Source organism: Thalia democratica, chromosome 4 (genome assembly GCF_965202585.1).
Source record: "Thalia democratica chromosome 4, ktThaDemo2.hap1.1, whole genome shotgun sequence".
Classification (NCBI taxonomy): Eukaryota; Metazoa; Chordata; class Thaliacea; order Salpida; family Salpidae; genus Thalia; species Thalia democratica.
The window spans coordinates 27,340,091-27,360,821 of record NC_139168.1 but is presented as its reverse complement, the minus strand read 5'-3'; the positions used below and the strand labels follow the sequence as shown (position 1 = coordinate 27,360,821).

At 25.7% G+C, this 20,731-nt stretch overlaps 2 protein-coding genes across 2 annotated transcripts; both read right to left on the bottom strand.

Moving 5' to 3' along the window:
- Window positions 1–324: 324 nt before the first annotated feature.
- LOC145833190 (monocarboxylate transporter 13-like) lies at window positions 325–6,104 on the bottom strand. Its single transcript, XM_082940389.1, has 8 exons — window positions 5,951–6,104; window positions 5,593–5,767; window positions 3,909–4,030; window positions 3,441–3,617; window positions 3,171–3,223; window positions 2,555–2,783; window positions 2,146–2,262; window positions 325–482 (listed from the first exon to the last, which is right to left on the bottom strand). Exons 1-8 carry the CDS (start codon window positions 6,102–6,104, stop codon window positions 325–327), a joined length of 1,185 nt encoding a protein of 394 aa, XP_082796515.1.
- Window positions 6,105–12,209: 6,105 nt separating this feature from the next.
- LOC145835004 (uncharacterized) lies at window positions 12,210–16,708 on the bottom strand. The gene is made up of 5 exons (XM_082942534.1): window positions 16,581–16,708; window positions 16,332–16,469; window positions 14,532–14,676; window positions 13,379–13,488; window positions 12,210–13,053 (listed from the first exon to the last, which is right to left on the bottom strand). The coding sequence occupies exons 1-5, from the start codon at window positions 16,695–16,697 to the stop codon at window positions 12,814–12,816; spliced, it is 750 nt and encodes a 249-aa protein (XP_082798660.1). The 5' UTR covers window positions 16,698–16,708; the 3' UTR covers window positions 12,210–12,813.
- Between the last annotated feature and the right edge of the window lie 4,023 nt (window positions 16,709–20,731).

Here is a 20,731-nt window from a genome sequence, read left to right as displayed (position 1 = left end):
AGTTATATTAATTTGTTATTCAAATTACTATAAGTAAAAGAAAACACTTGGTACGTTAACTATCAACATATTTTTTACAAGGCAACTTAAATTATGGTTTAAAATTATTCGTTTTCAATTCATTAAAGAGGAAGATAAATTGAACAAAGTAGTTAAACAGGAAAAAATAAAAAAATTTGTCAGCTCAAAATTACCAAAAAATTTAAAAGCTCTGTACAAATATGATAAAATTAGGCAAAATATCCGATAAAGAAAAACTAAAATCGCGCTTAAATTTTGTTTTCTGTGCCGTTTAAAAAATAGTTAATTATAACTTCAGTCTTATCACAGTTGTTTTAGTGAGTATTTGTCAATAGCTTTCTTCGTTGCTACCATGACATCGGCACTGGCGATAAAACATGATCCTGCAAAATAAATGGGCAAGTCGTAATTGTTCGTCCCATCGAATAATGCTCCCGCTAAAGTTGGCCCCGTTACTGAACCTGAAATGTTTACAATGTTGTTGTTCAGTGTATGAAAGTTTAAGTTTTTTTTTTCTTTTAAAAAAAATAGTTTTAAATTACAAAATTTTTGTTTATTATAATTATATATATATCATATTATTATATTATACTTTATTTACATTGCATTTTTTTATAATTGAGTTCTTAAGCAAATTTTAATGGTATTTATACAAAACCTTTTTACTTTTAGTTGACTTTTTAGCCGACATACTTAAAACATATATAAGTTATTTTTTATTAATTAGTCTACTAAACGTACGTAATACTACAACTAAAAAAGTAGTTACTGTTATAACAAATGCTAAATTAACTGTTTAAAAAATCAGTCAAATATTATATTTTTTGTCTAATTGCATTACTGGCGTAAAGTAGGGTTGAACAACTACGGTCTTCGGATCCAATTTGGGCTGCATAGCATGATATGCTGGACTGGACAGTCAAGCATAATTTCTGGCCCGCGAATTTTTTTAGCTTGGTAAATACTGTGATAAACAAACAAAGTTTGAGCTTTAAAAAAGAAAGTTTCAAATGAACACTTAAAATGATTGCAGTACAAGTTAAAGAATAATTCGTCACAGGTTTTACTTAAAATAATTGTATTTAATTTTACAAGTTTTATTTTTAAAATTACGCGGCCGCAAGAGCTTTTTCCAACAAAAGCGACCCGTAAATAATTTTTGTAGTAAATCTGGCCCGCCCACAAAACATTGTAGTAAAAAAAGTTTCGAAACCTACTGTGAAAAAAGTTGCTTTCAGTTATAAAAATCCGTTAACTTAATTTGTTTGTTTTAAATAGAAATTATCGACAATTTATATTTCAAAGAAATAGAAAATTTAAGACCATATAAATACTAATTTACACTGTTACTACTTTATGGTACTTTGTTAAATTACATCGAATAAGTTTAGCTTAGTCAACGCATTTGGGTTACTAAATATTGATACATAGCTAACATAAAGGGTAAAAGTAGATTTACTTAGATATATAAAAGAAATTAAAAACGAGCTAAAATTTTTTACTGTATTGTAAATGTTGTATAATGTATATACATGAAGTTTTATACAGAAATTTTTTTTTAAAACTATTCAAAGCTATTTGTATCGAAAATCGTTATAAAATGTTAGGACTTCGGTTTTAGAATTATTTATTTTCTTAACCAACGTTACAAACTAGATATGTTTTAAAAAAGATCAAAAAATGAACACTTTAGTACAAGAACATAAAAAGTTTGGTATTCAGTTACTAAAAATGTAATACTTTAGCATATTTTGAACCGAAATTATTTAGTAGAACTTATTTAGTGTTAAGTTTAGCGAGTAAAATTTAATAATAAAGAAAAAAAAACTACTAAACTTTCAAATTAGAATATTTTTACATAAGATGTGTATAGCTAAACAGCTAATAGCTACATCTTTAAGTTTTAGTTCTAATTTAAACAAACTAATAAAGTTATAATGTTATTATACTGTTTATTGTGCTATGTTGACTCAGATATCTAAGCCTGAGCCACATAATAAGAACACACAAGAAGAAAAAGAGAAAAAAAAAATTAACTCACATTTAAGAATTAAAACTGTTATACTTCTTATTCATGCAAAGTGGTTTTGTAAAACTTATAAGAAGGTCGAGACAGCAACTTACCAACTGCTTTTCCCACGTACACGTACGTCCATACGCGGTTTCCGTACAAACTCCCGAACAACTTGTGACCTGTGACGTAAATCATCGAGTTCGCCTGACCTGACGTCATTCCGCAGCCTGCACGTTATAAATTGTAAAAAAATAGAATGATATTTTAAATATATATTTAAGCAATGCAAAATAAACTTTCAGTTAAAGGCATTGGACTTAAAGTATACCAATTTAAAAGAAAAAAAAAAAAAAGTTAAATAAATAAAATAGAATAAATAATGCTCGTTTGACGTGATGTCACTCATATGTTATAAATATTTACGTTAAATATAATAAACGCTTGAATTAATGCATGCAACATCAAAAAAAAAAATTTAAACATTAAAATTTACATAGCATAAGTATTATTTCAACTGACAAAATGCGTAGATATACATCCAGGTAAAGTTGTTGATTGGAATAGTTACTATCGTAACCACCCCGGAAACTGTTGTGAAAATTGCGTACACATAAGTCAGGTTTATCCGGCTACGCTCCGCAATGAAGCCTCCAAAAAGACGCCCGATGAAATCTATGACTCCGAAAACAATCATGAGGCTGTTTGCTTGGATTGTGGTCGCACTGAACGTTGTTTTCGTGTATTTGATCTGTTTTGATTTCCGTTTAGTAAGTTTTGAGTAAATAAAAAATGTTATAACTTTATTGTTTTAATTTTGAGTCTCCTTCTTGGATGGATTAATTGTCAAATTCGTTTTCAACTCAATAATAGTAAAATAAAAATGTTTACTTTATGGTTGATATGGTTTACAGGAATTAATTCAATTTTTTTTTGTTAAATATTTTAAATGTAACATAGTTAAATAAGTAAGCTATTGTTGCAAACGATAAATTATTACAGCAAAAGTAGAAATCAGTAAACAATTTACTATGAATATATACGGAAACACGAAGGACACGCTCCATAGAGTGGTGGCAAGTATCCACAAAAAAATACCTGGATTTATCAACATTCTAGGTGTGCTCAACTTGCTCACTTTCTCTTCTTTAATTTTCACATCATTCCGCTCAATGTTGTTTGCTTTAGTTGCTAATAATATCAAGTATTTTAATGATATGGTGGCTATGAAAAACACATGCTTGTATTAAAGTATAAACGTTTCAATATCCTGAAGTTCAGTTGCTAATTTTACCTAGTAGTTTAATACTAGGATGGGATAAAATTTTCATAGTTAAACAACTAAAACTGTGAAAATAAAAACCAAGCACATTTCTTTAACGCCCACAAGGAAAAGAAATCAACAAACCCTGCTGCTCGACACCGTTGGATTTTCGGTCATCCGGTTCGCTGTCGTCCGGTTCGCGGTACAAGGAAACACCGACCGCCGCGGCGGAAATGACGTAGGCGCACGTAATCCTGAACGCGTTCCTCCACCCGTGCGTGTCGACCAGGTAGCCGGTGAAGGGGTTCATCGCCAAGCTGCCTGCGTGAATTGCTGCTTTGAAAACAAAAGGGAAAAACGCAGAGAAAATGTTTGTAATTATTTCGTGTTTATAAAAAAGGCGTTCTGGAATCAAAAACCTAGTAATGTTGTTTTAGACTGTATTGTTAAATAGGACTGTTCAAAATTTAAATAAAAAACTTTTTTCTTTAATTCACTATAACTACAAAATAAAAACTTTTTCTAAACAACGTTTGAAACATATTAATGCATTCAAAACTAGTTAGTCTTTTAATGTAAATGCGTTAAAATTTCCAGCTACAAACAACGTACCAATAGACAGTCCTGTAGTTGCGAGACAAGTCGCCAATCCTTTATTTTTGTCCTTGAAATGCGATCCAATCAGAATCATTGAAGGATTGAAAAAAAAATTCGCTCCGGTTCCAACCAATAAACTTAACAATAATTATTTTGATCAAAATTACATAAAAATTAATTTTGTTTTTGTAAACTTTTAAGTTTGTTACCTTCTTTGAATCACCAAATGGTGATTTAGATACAAACTTAAAGCTTATTTAAAGCATACTGTTATTTTTCACATCATTATCACAAAAAAATATTCAAGGTCAAAACTTTATTACAATTATTTTATGATAATTTTATTGTGCGTTTGCAAGCGGACACTGACTTTTTGGTGACTTGAAAATAAAACAAAGTGGTTACATGTTTATGGTTACATGACCATTCAAACTCTTTGAAAAAAATTTAAAGTGGCACAACTTAAATGTTATAGATTTCTGAAAAAATAAAAAATGTTTGCAGTTCTAATTAATAAGATTATGACTGTAAAAAGAAAAAAAGAAAAAAACTTAATTTTCAAAAAACAGTCTCAAAACTATTTCTAAAAATGTTATAGTATATAAGTTTTTTAAGCAATATTTCAAAAATGTATAAAAAAAAACAAGGTAGGTACGAATTAGATGTTCGTGCGTTTTTTTTATATGTATACTATTTTTTGAGTTTTAGGCGTTTAAACATTACTTTAAGAATTTATATTGTCCGAATTTTACTTGTCCGAATTTGAACAGTCGTGCAACTAAGTGATATACATAGTTAGATAGAACTGAACTATTTGTTTTCAAAACAGGTTTTTTCAATAATTTTAGGAGTTATGCGAGTTTAATTGCGGTCAGTTTTGGTTTTTCAAAGTAAAAAGTTTCTTAAAACATTGCAAAGCTTACTTCAAAACTAATGCATAATAAACAATGCAGAAAAGCTTAAAATTTTCAACACGTTTTGATAAAGAGTTTCTAAAAAATAGAACAAATAGTTTTAAAAATCAAAATGTTTGACTGTTTTTAAATTTGAACTTGTTTACCTTAAACTTTATTAACATGTTTTTCAAAAACTCAACGGTGCTTTTATGACATAGCAAAGATTTATTTACAATTTTATAACTAAAAAAAAACTGTTGGAAATTTTACAATGTTTTCTTGTTTTAAAGCACACATAATGAAGAAGCTAAATATAATTACAGAAAGTAGTGTTCTTATATAACAACTTTTTGTTGCTTTCATAAAAATGTTTTAAAGCCTACTTGGAATTCATTTCAATATAGTTTTTAAAAGCCTTAAAAGAACTTTAAAACTTAAAGCTTTTATCAGTTCTATTTAGCTTATAATTTACACTTTACCTTATCGAAGAAAAATTGTGAAAGTTTTAGATAATTAGTTGTGTAGGTTTTGAAAATAAGTTTTGACAGAAATTGTGCAGCATTTTGAGAAATTCTATGAAGAAAAAAACAAAAACAGGTTAAATTTCAATTTCTCTCATTTTCTAAAAATTGAAAACAAACAAAAAATAAGATTTTTAAAAACCGTTGATTTTATACAACTATGTATAAATCTTAGCTTGATTTTCTAAACACAAAAAAATCAATGACTACTCTATTCCAAATTTCAAACCGCTGTGTATGCTACGATTCAGTTTATTCACAATAAAAGTTTCAAAATAATACCTGTAAGTCAACAGAAGCAAGTATATATTGTTGACGTAAGAGCTTGATATCATACCGATAAGCACCAATGAAAAGCCAATGATGACAATTTTGCGAGTTCCTATCTTTTTCATCACAACAAAACTGACTGGACTGAAACAAAATGTGACTCCGAAAGTCAGAGAACCGATAAAGCCTAAATAAGTAACACGTGTGTTATGATAAAACCAAAAAATCCGAGTTTCACAAAATAAGCTTCAGAAATATGCTCTGTTTAGATTTTGAAGCTAAAAATAGAATCATATAAGCTAAGCACCAAATAAAAGCTGTTAGTGAAAAAAATTGAACACACTAAAGTTTTTTATATTATTATTCTAACCTGTTAAAGCCTCTGTACTTTCGAATTCGCTCCGTAAAGACTGCGTCAAATTTCCAAAGCTTTTGATAAAACCGCCAAGTCCTATGAGGTTAAAGCAAACGGCTCCCACTACAAACCAGCCCTTGTGTTTCGACCATATTTCGCTACAGTTCATTTTTATTTCTAAATTGAAAATTAGAATAATTAAAAACAACCGAAATCAAATGGGGTAGTTACTCAATATACTACGGTGTGAAGCCTTTAAAAAAGTTATTAACTGTAAAACTTCATTTGTTAGTTTTTGTTAGTAATATAAACATTTGTGTTATACAAAAAGATTAAAATTTATAAAGAAACTATAATTTTTTTAGTTGCATGATTTTTTTGAGAGTCCTCATTTTAAAGAAGCATAAATTTGGACAAGTAGCAACTTTTGCATGCACCGTTAGCTTTGGGTAAAATTAAAATATTCACTATTCAAAAACATGTATGTTAAAAAAGAGGTAAATCTTTTGAGAACTTTTCTTTTTTATGGTTTATGTAAGCATTCTATATATAAAAATTTAAATCTATTTGTTTAAGAAGATACAGATGTTCTATATGAGCTTTATAAGTTAACCATCTTCACCGCAAAACGGATTTTTAAAACTAAAAAGTTTTTAAACAATATTTCGACAAATTTTGAAAAAATAATCTGTGGTAAAACTGTTTTTAATTATACAAAAGTTAAAATTATTTACATAGAACTTTCTATTATATATTCTATCGTTCATCGCTTTTGAAAATATGAGAATTACATATCTTGTTTACAAAACATTTATTTTTATATGCTATATTATATTTTATTTCATTCTAGTTTTGCTTTGTTTGTACGCTTTATATAATTATTATCACTTATGTAAAAGAAGCGAATTAATCTTTTATTAGTTATATTTGGTTATAAATGAAATTTTTCTTTTCTTGTAATTATCAAAACACGCGTTTAGGTAATTAGCTTATAATATTGTAATAAATTAAATTTGTTTCTTTATACACACCTTTTACAAAATTTAGTTTATCTTTTTTTTTTTGTTGATTTAACTTTTATTGATAAGTACTTAGTTTACACAAATAAAGTTTGATACATTTTCTTTTATCAGTTTTATCAAATTAAACAAAACTAATATATTCATACAAACTTGTGTGTTTAGGACTTTTTAATAACATAACTATTATAATGTTTTCAATCACCATTAGAATGTAGTACTTTAGAAATGTTTAGACATTTACTGTACGTTTAAAAACAAAAACAAAAATAAATTAAAACGTTTTAAACGCTCAACAAAAAAAACTATCTTAATTTTACCTAATGCTTTGAATTTAACTTGAACTAAACGTAAAAAAAAGAACTACTGCTCTTTAAGTACTAATAACACCATCATATATGGCAATTAAAAGTTATGCTAAACATAAACTTATAGCATAACTCAAAACAAAGTTCTAAAGTGTTCTCCAAACTTTAAAAAATATATAATATAAACAGATCACGTATGTAACGGCTTAATTTTGATGATTTGAGCTACTACTATTCGGTTTAAACTTTAGTCTAAAGGAAAATACTAAAAAGTTTCACTCACTGTTAGTTAATGTCAGCAAGTATACTTAAAGGTCAGTCTGATTTGGGTGCACGACTATTCAAAGTCGGACAATTCAAGTTCTTAAAAAAATTGAAGCGTCCACAAATAAAAAAAGTAATGTGTATTTGTCAAAAATAAAAATAAATATGTAGGCCATATTAATATCTACAACCATTTTTTTCTTTTTTCAAAACATCAAGTATTTTTTGAGATATGACTTAAATTAAAGAAAAAACATAGCTATTTTTAGTAATTTTAGAATATCTTGAAAAATATTTTAGATTTTGCAAAAAGGAAAAAAAGTGGCTTGTAAATATTGTTGTAGATACGATCTACATATGCATTTTTTATTTTTTTCAAATTTATATTACTTATTGAGGTATAGTCTCTGAAATATATTTTTAAGAATTTGAAATGTCGGAATTGAGTTGTCAGAATTTGAATTGCCATGTAACCGTCTGATTTGCATACTTGCTAATTAATAAGAAAACTTTTTTTCACGTTATTTTAATTTTGATTATAAAAACTTAGTTTGTTGATTAAATTTTAATACGTTTGGGTAAGATTAGTTAGAGATAAATGTATAAATGATTTTAAAAAGAAATTGAAAAATAAATTGCTGGCTCAGCAAATATGCATTTCAAACTGATTTTACGTATACTTTCCAATGATGTTAATTAGAAAATATATAAAAATTGTATCAGAAATTAATAAAACATTTTCACAAGTATTTTACGAAACATTTAAAAACAATGAATTATTATTTTAAGTTTAGGTGTACATACTAGACGATGCTAATGACGAAACTGTTGCACAATAATTAGTTTTTGAAAGAAAATGCTGTGTAAATTGTTTTTATACGTTAAAAATATATAAAATGTCTTTATTAATATTTCTATTACTTTTTAAAATATACTAACTTGTTTATGATATTGAATTATTATTATTTTTCTATATAGTCACTGGAAACTGCATAAAATAGGTTAGATAATTGAAGAATAGTAAAAGTTTAATCTAAATGTATAATATACTGTGCAAAATTACATAAGTATAAAACAAAAATTTGTAGCTCTGGTGAAATGCTGTTATCACTTTGTTGTAAGACTATCTTATAAAAGACTGTTTTTAATTGTAATTCTAGTTTAACTAGTTTTAATCATATAATTTACTTAGAACTTTTATTTACGTAATTTGGATTTTTAAAGCTTTAAAAGTTTGAAAACTAAGGATCTAGTTTATATAAAACATTTATATATATAAATTGTTAAGTTTGGTTTTATTCTGGTTTTTCTTTGTTAATACGGTCATATAATTATATTTATATATATTCAAATAGTTTATTTATACTGAATAAGTTCCATTGCTAATATGTAAACTATTTGATTACTTACAGTAGTCAAAGTTCTCGTTCGATTTAATAGCTCATGATAAATTTAAACTAGTTTCTTTACATACCTTTTATAAAATTATATTTGTTTCATTACTACTGATAATTACTTGGTTTAATAAAAAAAGCTGTTTTTTTTTCGTATATCAACTTTAACTATGAAATAATATAATAGTTTATTTAAGCTTATTTATTAGGATACTTATTTTTAAAATGTAAGACACCACTAACATATACTAATTTAGATATGTATAAATATATACCATACCTTTAAAAACAAGAAAGTAAAAACGATTGTAAAAAAAACTACCTTTTACTTATTTTTACTTAGTACTTTAAAATCGTCTTAAACTTAACGTTAAAAGAAATGAACTACTGCTTTTTAAAATACTGTTAATAACTTTATCCTACACAATTAAAAGCCTAACACTAACTTTATTAAACTTTGAATACAGTTAAAACACTAGAATATATAACTAAATCGTTAGTGAATAAATATAAATAGCTTCAAGGCACATAAAAATGCTGTTGAACTTAAAACTTGAAGCAAAGTTTAGTGTGAATTTAAAAGTGTTCTCCAAACTTTTAAAAGCATATATATTAAAAACAGATCACCTATAAAACGTGTTAAACGTGTAGGATTTAAAACACCAAATGTCGGTTTAAAGCTAAACGACTATATCGAAAAGCATCAAACAGCATAAACTAGTTTTAAAACATATTAGAACTGTTTGAAAACAATCAAAGGTTTTCTAAACATTGTTATGAGTTTGTTTACGAAACATTTTAAAATCAGTTTATTACACTTTATAATATAAGTTTGTAGATGTACACACATGATTAATGCTTATCACAATTTTTTTTCACTTAACAAAGAGTTTTAAAATCAAATTTAAAAGCTAAAAATAAAGCTTTTTGTACGTCTAAAAGTACAGAAGTTTTATATTTTTCAGTTTAAAGGAGATACCAACCTACACTAATTAACAAATTCTTAAAGTTATTGGTGTTGTTCCAACCATATATTTAATTTATACAGTTGTAAGCTGTAGAAAATAGTTGATTAAAAAGTTTAAACATAAATCACTCATTTTTTAAAACTTCGAAAGTTAATTAATTAATTTCATTTGGCACATCGTCAGAATAAGATTACTAAAAGCTGATAAGAGTGAGGTATACAACTTTTTTTTAGTTATATATAATGATTTTTAATTATTTAGCTAAAAATAGTTACGTTATAATGAGTTAAATGTAAAAACCTGTTTGAAAGTTTAATTTAGAAATAAGTTATACTTCACTGATTTGAAGTTATTTTTAAGATAAAATTGTTAAAATGAAAATATTTAAGACTGTAGAAATTCAATACTAAACTTTATTCTGACGATGTGCTATATGAAACTAATTAACAAACTTTCGATTTTTTTTTAAATGAGTGGTATGTGTTTAAACTTTTTTATAAAAACCGATACCAAAATAAAATATTTTAGAAAAAAGTTAATTTCTACCAAACATCTATACAACTGAAAACTAAACAAGATGAAAAAAAACTAATTTACGGTGCAATGTATGTTTTTTATTTATTTATAAAGTTTTATTTTATTTGTTTCAAACAATAAAATTTTATAATTTAAAAAAGTAATTGTTTAAAAAAGTAATTATTTAGTTATGTGAGCAAAGTTAATTTAATATACGTTTACACATTTCATATTTTGCATTATATCTTATAGGTTACAGTTTTTAATTTATTAATAAGTTAATCGTTTTAAATTTAAAAGCTTAAATCGATTTAAATTATTCCTACTTTTAATTAAATGAAGCTGTAAAAATTTTATCAACCTCAGGCTTTTTATTAAAATGAAACCAATAGTTTTGTAAAATATTTAGTTTTTTAATGGTATGATATTAATTTAAAGCTGTTTCATTTGTTTAAATTATCATTTAAAGAATTTATAAAATAAACAGTTAATCCAAAAAATATACGTAAAATTAATAAAATAAACATAAGCATAGAAAAAAAACCTATTACTAATGTGAAATTTGTTACAAAAAGATAGCGTATGACAGCGTATGTTTAAAGAATTATGTTGAACAAAAACAAATTATTAGAATTAGTATTAAATTACCCTTTTTTGTACTTCGTAAATTTGCTCACATAAAAAGCTAAGAACTATTTTTTGTTGTTACATCGTCAAGTACTACTAAAAATAAATAATAAAACATTAATTTGATATACGTTTAATTCCTAAAATCTTGACTTTTTTTTTTAATTTAAAGTTTAAAAACAAAACTTTTATTTTATGTTAAAATGTTGGTTTTATTTATAGAAGACAATTGCACTTGACTAGAGCAAATTGGAAACCTAGTTTAATTTCCAATAATAATATCTAAAGGCAATAAGTGACACCAGAAGTTATTTAGTCTTTTAGCATTTCTACATAATGCATTGCTTTATTACATAAACACATTGTTTATCAGTTTTATAACCATAGGCATCTGAGAACTTATTAGCTATAATTTTAAGATTTCAAGTTAGTAATATTTAAAAGTTGTGAAAATAATCTGAAACTGTCTCTACTTTTTATTATGTCTCTACGTTTTAGTGAAAAACTAAACTTTTATTTTGTGAGTAAGTCTACCTATACAAAGATTATATTATATATACTGTTAAACTACTCGCAAGCATACATTGTTCTTCAACACTAATAATGAAGTAAAATGTTTTTACAATATGTGTATATCACTATAAAATCTTTTTTTTTTTTTTAAAGCTCTCTTGTTACGAAAAATCCCGCATTTTTCAATAACTTGCAATTTCAAATGTTTATATTTAAAAAAGATTATTCAAATTCAAATTGTTTGGTTTAGAACTGTTTATAAAATGCAACATAGCAATCTTTTTTGTAATTTATTTTTCCTCTAGCTCACAAAAAAATTAAAAAATAAATTTTATTCAAACTTAGAATTTTATAAGGTCATTTATTTAGTTCAAGTTTAAAAATCTTATACTTTTAATGAAAGCTATACACAAGTTTTTAAGGTTTAAATTTAGTGTAAATTTACAACATGTTCTTACTAAAATTATTTACTACCATAAAAACAGCAAGTTGTGTCAAATATAGTTTGAAAATGTAAACAATTTTTAGAAATTAATATGAACTATTTTTAAAAGTGTTTAGCTTAAAAAATGCTTGTAGCAGTATTAATAAAATAAAAATTTAAAAATTAAAACTAAAATAATAATAAAGGTTTGAAATCACTCATGTTTTTTTACTTGATTATAACTTGCATTTTATTATCATAAAACAAGCAAAATAATACAATACAAGCGTTCTATAACCATTCATTTAATTTAAATTACATGTTTCTATCTTTTATTTAACTTAAGGGACGTAAAAGGTTACGGAAAAGATAGAGCTTCATATTCTTAACGCTTATTTTTAATGAAGCTAGTAGGATGGTATTTGATGATAAAAAAGGTAAAATATAAAGTAAGAAAAAGTTATTTGGACTAGAAAACAATTTACCAGTTTAATTTTAATTTAGCAGGTAAATAAGTTAATCTAAATATCAAGAAAAATTTATAAAGAGTATTTAATTAAAGTGGAAACATATTTTTATTTTAAAGGTTTAAAAACTTTGTATATAACGAACACAAAAAGTAATTACTTTTCAAAAAAAAGAGCATAAAAAAAAAGTTTACCTTTAATCAAAACCACTTTAGATATGTGTTTTAATTCAATTGCGGTTTTAATGAACACTTCAGAAGTATTTACCATAAAAAAAGTCTTGTAATTTTCTTATGATCAGCTTAAAATTTTTGTGAAGAAACTAACTGTTTAAAAAAAAAACTATTTAAAGTTTCAAAAATGTTCGAGCTTTAACTTCTAAAGTAAAAGATTGTAAACAATAAAAGAAATCAAAGCGACCAGCAAAGCTAAGTTTGCGTATGATTGGTTTTTTATTTTTTTAAAAGTCGGATGCGTGTCAACAAGATCTTGGTTTTGGGATGCGTTTTTGTTCTTGTGGGGAAACTCGACATCCGGGACTGGTTTTCCCAAGAACTCGCAAATTGGTTTCCAACCGTCTGCCAAGTTCACCATTAAGAGCTTGTCTTTTGGGGAGTTCTACAGTTTGCACTTAGTTAAAATAACGTAAAGGCTAGATTAAGTTTTCGAAAAATATTTTCTATAGAAATGTTGTTATTCAAAGGACTTGACACTCTTATGTCACAGTAAAAACACTTTTAATTATTTTTGATTTCAGAAAATTGCGACACGCAAAAAAAAGCAGTTTGTTAAATTTGTAAAACAGCATGCTAGCTTATGGATATGGACTAAACGATCTGACTGTTTGTCAAAGTAATCTACAATTAGATACTAAAACTCAAAACTCATAAATTTTTTTTATCAAACTACGTAAAGTGATCACAGCAAATAGTTGTAATTTTACCATTATGACGTCAGCATTGTGTCTTCTGTACGAGCTTTTAAGATGATGTTCACTCGAGTTCACCTTACACGAAATGCCTCCTTCGTAAGATAGACCATACATGTTCTTATCTGGTTAAACTTTTTATGTAGTAGAACAAAAATATAATGAAAATTCACAAAAAATTCCTGTTTTTACGTATAAACAACTAATTTTTTAGTATAAAAGGTATAACCGACAGTACATAATATGCGAACAATATTATGAACTGTTTAATTTTTTTATTTTTTTTTAAATCCTTATATTCACAACACAAAAAAAAAATTGTTGTTTTATAGTGATTTCAATATATTTCTGAACGGCTTATAGTTTAACTCGTATGTTAAAAGAGTTTTGAATATGAGATACAATAGTAATAAGTTTAGTAAATATCTAGTGCTATATACTCAGTATTTTCAATTAGATATATTTATATAATTTTAAAGTTTCGTGCATATTTCAAGAACTTTTAAAATTCAATGTTTTCACAGTAAGTTTACTGAAACAACTCTACTTAATTTTCACTTTATACAATTAGCTTTGCTTACAGTTTTAAAGTAGTCACCAAAATCAAAATACTCAAAAGTATATGCATATAATCCACAAAAAATATCAAGGCAAAACGTAAAAAAAACATATTACCATTTTACGTAAAAATAATTCACATTAATACACTTGACTTTGAGTTAAAATAAGTTAAAACATTTTTGTATAACTAAAGACTTTTTTTTTTATAATTTAGAGTTTCTTCTGTAGATTTAATTGAAATTTAAGACGCTTTAAGTAATTTTGAATCATTTATTAAGTTTTTACTTCAATGGTTTAAAAAAAAAAATGCTATAGAAAAGATTAGATAAGTTAACCATAAAAGCTAAAATCTCCTGATAGTTTATTAACTTATAGATGATAAGCAAAACAATAAAAGTGGACTATCATGTACAAAAATTTTAGTATTATGTCAAAGTTTTAAATTACTTCTTAAAACTATTAAAAAAAATAAGTTTAAACGCTAACTTTAATAGACTAAAAACAAAATATACCTTACAAAATATACTTTTAAATGATAAATTTATATAATATAACGAAATTTGCGTTCAAGGTAGTTAAACTAATTTGTTTTCAATCAATCACTAACGCAGCGCATTGATGAAACTTCCAACTTTCCTGAACTCGGGCGAGAATACAGTGAAGAACTGAAAATCTCTTCTCTCAATTGAGTCTAGTTGCTTCTTGAAGCTTCTGTACCAAACCTCCTCGCTGTCTCTCGTGCCCATGAGTACCTGAAACATGTTTTTACAAAACAAAGATTTAGTATCTTTTACAACTAATAAGTTTCAACTAAGATTTTTAAACTATGGTATATAAACCATTAGAACAAAGAATTTAGCTTAAAAACCATTTGCAACTTGAAATAGACAAACTTTTAACTTTTTCTAAATTGTTTTGATACCTAAAGCTTTTTGACTGTACTTTCGCCATCTTTAACACTTAGTTTTTTAATGTCCCTACTAATAGTTTTAAAAACAACAGTTTAGTATAGGGGTGGGAAACGTAGGGCCTGCGGGCCGGATCCGGCCCGCAGAGTGAAAATAACTGGCCCCGACCGTTTTTTTTTTATTTTTAATAGGATTCGACCCAAAAATGAAAATGACCGGCCTGCGAGCATAGTGACAGGCCCGCAAAGAGTCAATATCACAATTTTTTTTATAAAACTTTGTATCATTATTTTACAAAACAAAATTGTAAGAATTTGACTTTAAAAACATACTAAAAATTTACTTTATAAATTAATGTGTTTTAATAAATACATCACTCTGTCCTAACATTTTGTGCTGTTCTAACATAGTTGGAATATTTTTTTGTCAATTTACCCCAAGCAAAGTGTTTTTTAAGTACGATATTTTACATACGTACCTTTGTCAACTACAATGTCAATTCTATTTATAGGCATTATTAATACATCTGACATGTCTCAATCTACATCTTAAGTTGTCAGACTTGAGAAAGTTAAGTTAATTTAAAGGATTCAAAAAAGTGATCAACTGTATCCATAAAATCAGATAACGGCTGGGTACGAATTTATTTTTTAAATTAGAATCCGACCGGATCCGGATCTCGACTTAAAATTAGTATCCAGTCAAATTCGGATCTAAAAAGTCATTATTCGGCTGGATCCGTAAGTCGAAATGCTCTGGCCCGCAAAAGACTAAATTTTTCCAGATCCGGCCCGTTGATTGAAAAACGTTGCCCACCCCTAGTTTAGTATGTAGTTATATGAGTATAAATTATATATATGATTATAAACAGGCTTTCCAAACAAAACTTAAAAAAAAAAGTCAATAAATTGCAAATAAAGCCAAACTTTTATCTGTTCCTATTCGTTTGATTATAGAAGTTTTAAAAGTTGAATACAAAAATAGCAGCAAATAGGAAAATAGATTTAATGAGATTTTACTAATTTATTTATTTTGACTATGTTTAAATAACCTGTTTGTTATAACAAGTCTAATTACGTCTTGTTAGATTTAAGTTTTCCTTAATCTTTTTGAAGGACATTTATAATTTAGAATAAAGTAAGGAAAAGGGCTGAAGTATTAAGTATTTAAGTATTAAGTAAATGTATCAAAAATTTAAATGTATTATTTTTAAAGTGATTATGGTTTTTGAATAGAACAAAATTTAATTAGAATATAAAACTAAGAATTTTAAACTATCAAAAACATATAGTCTAAAAGTATTTATAATAGAACAATGTGACAAAAATTACTTTTCTTATCGTAACAGTGTTTCTAAAAGAGCACAAAAAGTATCAATAATTTAAAACTTTTTTATTTATTTGTTTTTCTGCAAACTATTGGAAATATTTTAGTTCTACGATTTCAGAGAGTAATGATAAGTAAAATTTAATTTTTAAATTACTTAAAAAATTAACAACTTTAGCATCGGGAAAAGCCTCCAGTATCTCCTTCCAGTAGAAGCAAGCCGGGGAGTCTGTGACGGCATCAACATTTTCAAACATCCTCCTGAACTCCTCCACCGCGTTACATTTCCCCTCCATCACGTCCATCCATCCCTGTGTTGGAATAGCAGTTCATTTATTCATGGTTAATTGTTGGGATATAAAATATCATTTAACAACTAAAGTCATTTCATTCATGTATCCCAACATTTAGGTAGGTTGTACCTGGTAGTTTTCGGTGTAGCTGTCCGGCAAATCCTGGCACGAGTATCCCAGCGTTTTCAAAACTTCGGAAATTGTGGTAGTTCCGCATTTGGGAAATCCCGCGTAAATTACTTTCATTTCAGGCTTTATTTTTGACAAGTGCTTATAAAAATTGTTTTATTGATTATAACAGAGTTTAAGTGAAAAAATTTAGTATAATTTACAAAAAACGCTCTCAAAACTCACTAAGTATTTTCACAATAAAAAAACATAGAATTTAGTTTGTTACTACTTTTTATTGAAACAAGTATATATAAATGTATTTGTTAATTTAGTTTAATACAAGCAGTTTGAGAATTGGTTTTTGAAAATGTTTTTTTTTTAATATTTAAAAAAAAGTGCGCATTAGAGTTCTAATATGATAAAAATAAAGGTTAATAACAATTTATTGTTCTGATATTATAAAAAAAAAATTTTTTAATACTTAAAACTGTCATTCAAAACTTTAAAAAATCCATTGACTTATCTTCGATAACATTTGTAGTTTGTTAAGCATTCATTTAGAATAAAAAATAAATATAAATACTCGTTTATTTAATTTTTTTAACAAAAAAAAAGCGTTTCTTATTATTAAATTACAGATTTTTATTTAATAAGTGTAAGAGATTTATCATAGTTAAATTTAGTCGCAAATTATAATTTTTCTAATTCTGAGTGTAACTCTTGCACTTAGTAAAATAAAAAAAAGAAAAATTTCAAGCAAGTTGTAAAGTCATTAATACTGTAAATGGTAAAAAACATTAACACTTATAAACACACTATCATTCATTGTTCAGTCTGTTTAGTCATTATTATTTTAAATTTGTGAAAAGAAACGTATATACTTTTAACTCAACTGCTTGGCACACTTTTGTTTAAGCAATATTGTATTAAAAGTTATAAAAACTATTAAAAAACACTAAAACATTAAGCAAATTTTAGTTTAAAGTTGCTTAAATTCATAACTATTTTCATTTCATTAAACATCAAATGATTGAAAATTTTAATTAATTTAAAGATAAAACTACTAAACTAATCGAAAAAGTTTATAAAAAGTATAACTGAATAAGTTACAAAGTTTAAATATTTTATCGAAACTACTTAATAAAGAAAACAGCTATGTCATAACATCACTTTGCTAGACTAATTAAAACAATCATATGAATTTTTTTTTACGTCGATCTTTTAAATACCCATGTTATTGTGAAAACTAAAAGTTTTGTTTATCTAGAAAGTTAATACTAACTAATTAGTAATACCAAGTTATTCGTTAGAAAAGCAATAAACTTATACTAGTTATTTCAGCTTATTAAACACTACAAGTTCAATGTTGTACGTAATGTGACTCATCTTAAACGTGCAAATTACACGTAATATCGTTGTCAGTAAGTTTTACGTGAATTACATCTAGTTAGTGCTCATAAAATTTATAAATTTGAGTTCAAGGTAATTTTGATAGATAAAAAAAGAAAACGTTATTAATTTTGATGCAAATAAAAGTTTTAAAATAAGCGAAATGATCTAAAATTTTTACACCTTCAGACTTACTTTTAAGACATGGGTCTTAAGTTGAATCAATCTGTACTTGAGCACTTATGTTTAATATAAAACTACAAATTATTTTTAAACACCTTTATAATAAGAAACTTACTATAAGGTTTTTATCAGCTTTAAAATACTTATATATATACTTTTAATAGTGTGGTTAACGATAAAAAAGATGTTATATCTGTTTTTAATTTAATTAAACTAGAATTTTTTTTTTAGTATGTAGTACAACTTATTTTTATGATCCTAATTGAATAACTAGTATTTACAATAGGCTTTTTGCAAGAACTTTTCCCGAACATTACTATTTTATATACAATGCGGTAAACGAGCAGCATTTTATAAAAAAATTGGCTTGTTAACTAGAAAAAGGAGCTGATTCTTTAGCAAAACTACCTAAAACATATCTGTTTTTCGTAAGTTGTAAAATCTAAATGCTTAAAGAAAAATCGTTTGTTCATCCTTTAATCTAACCAACAGAATTCTTACTAGTTCATGAACACTTAAGTTTAAAGTATTTTTGGTTCTATTAAGTATTATAAATTAAGAGCATATTTTACAATGCTACTTGTAATACAATATCGTCAAAGTATAAGTCTTTAAACAAAAGTACTAAGAAAATATAAAAAATACTACTTTTATTAAGTCTGACAATTTTTGTTTAACTTTATGAACTTTATATTATTTGATTAAATATACTTTACATATTTGATCTCGTTCTTTGTTTTTTAAATGTGCTAAGTTTTGTAATATTTCTTAAAACTTTTTTTTTTGTAAATATAAAAATTTCCTTGAATTTGCTCTAGAAAATTATAATGAGCGCAAAACAGTAGAAAGCAGTTTATCTAAAGCAAGCTTACATTTTTTCTTATAATTTACAGTAGTATGCTCAGGTGTTGGTTTGAAAATAAACCTTTATAAAACTTTATTTCAATGGACATTCTAGACACAACTGATACACAGTTAGTTTTCAAAAAAGTAAATAAAAACTAGACCTTTCGACACCAAAGGCAACGATTTAAAAGTTCTATACAAAAACACACTGTGTTTTTATTGTACCAGAACAGTCAGTTAGTGATGTTAAGTAAGTTTAGATTGAAAAATAATATTTTTATTTAAGGATTTTGTTTTCATAACAAGCTGTTAAATAAACCGTTATTAATACAAAAAACTAGTACTTTATAAAATATTGACGAATTGAAAAAAATTCTAGGTAAATATAAAAAGTTGATAGCTTTCGAAACATAGAATTAATGATTCACTTTTAATAACATTACTAGGTCGTATAAACTTACCAACTTTTCACGTTGAATACAGTAATGGATTATATTGTCACGATTATGTTTGTTACATCACTTGAAGTTCAACTTGGTAAAATTAGTCATGGTAAACGTGCAAAAATATACTCAATGTATTTGTATGTAACAGTTAGACACATAACTACTGACTTTTTATAGTATTTATATTTTCAATGTAGTTTATTAAATTTGAAAGTAAACTGTTTTTATTTAATTAGATTAGTCAGATGCTTTAGAAACAACTAAAGATTAAATGAAAAACTTCGAAAACAACCGTAGATCTAGACAAAGTTTGGCGATCTTTATCTAAAAGAAGTATAAAAAGTTTTTTTGTGTTTGGTTAGATAGTTTTCGTATTAAATTAATTTACCAAGTACGTAACTTTGAATTTTATTTTATTTTTATAAATTCTTATCTTATTTTAAAATCAGAGTCCGGCAGGAAACGGATTTATTTTAAAACAAGCATCCAGAACTTATGTAAAAGGAAAATATTTTTGTAATATCTAGTGTAATTTTCAAAGCTGCCCTAGTACGCTTAAATCCGTTTTTTTTGCTTTTCTTTATTAACTTTAGAACATTAAAAGTAAGTTTTAAATTTTCCAATTGAAAACTCCGCTTAAAGTATATACAATAGTTATAAAAATTAAACATTATTATTTTTGATGCAAATAAAAGTTATAAAAGCGAAATGATCTAAAATTTTTACACCTTCAGACTTACTTTTAAGCATGGGTCTTAAGTTGAATCAATCTGTACTTGAGCACTTATGTTTAATATAAAACTACAAATTTTTTTTAAACACCTTTATAATAAGAAACTTACTATAAGGTTATTATCTGCTTCAAAATACTTTTATATATACTCTTAATAGTGTGGTTAACGATAAAAAAGATGTTATATCTGTTTTTAATTTAATTAAACTAGAATTTTTTTTTGTATGTAGTACAACTTATTTTTATGATCCTAATTGAATAACTAGTATTTACAATAGGCTTTTTGCAAGAACTTTTCCCGAACATTACTATTTTATACACAATGCGGTAAACGAGCAGCATTTTATAAAAAAATTGGCTTGTTAACTAGAAAAAGGAGCTGATTCTTTAGTAAAACTACCTAAAACATATCTGTTTTTCGTAAGTTGTAAAATCTAAATGCTTAAAGAAAAATCGTTTGTTCATCCTCTAATCTAACCAACAGAATTCTTATTAGTTCATGAACACTTAAGTTTAAAGTATTTTTGGTTCTATTAAGTATTATAAATTAAGAGCATATTTTACAATGCTAC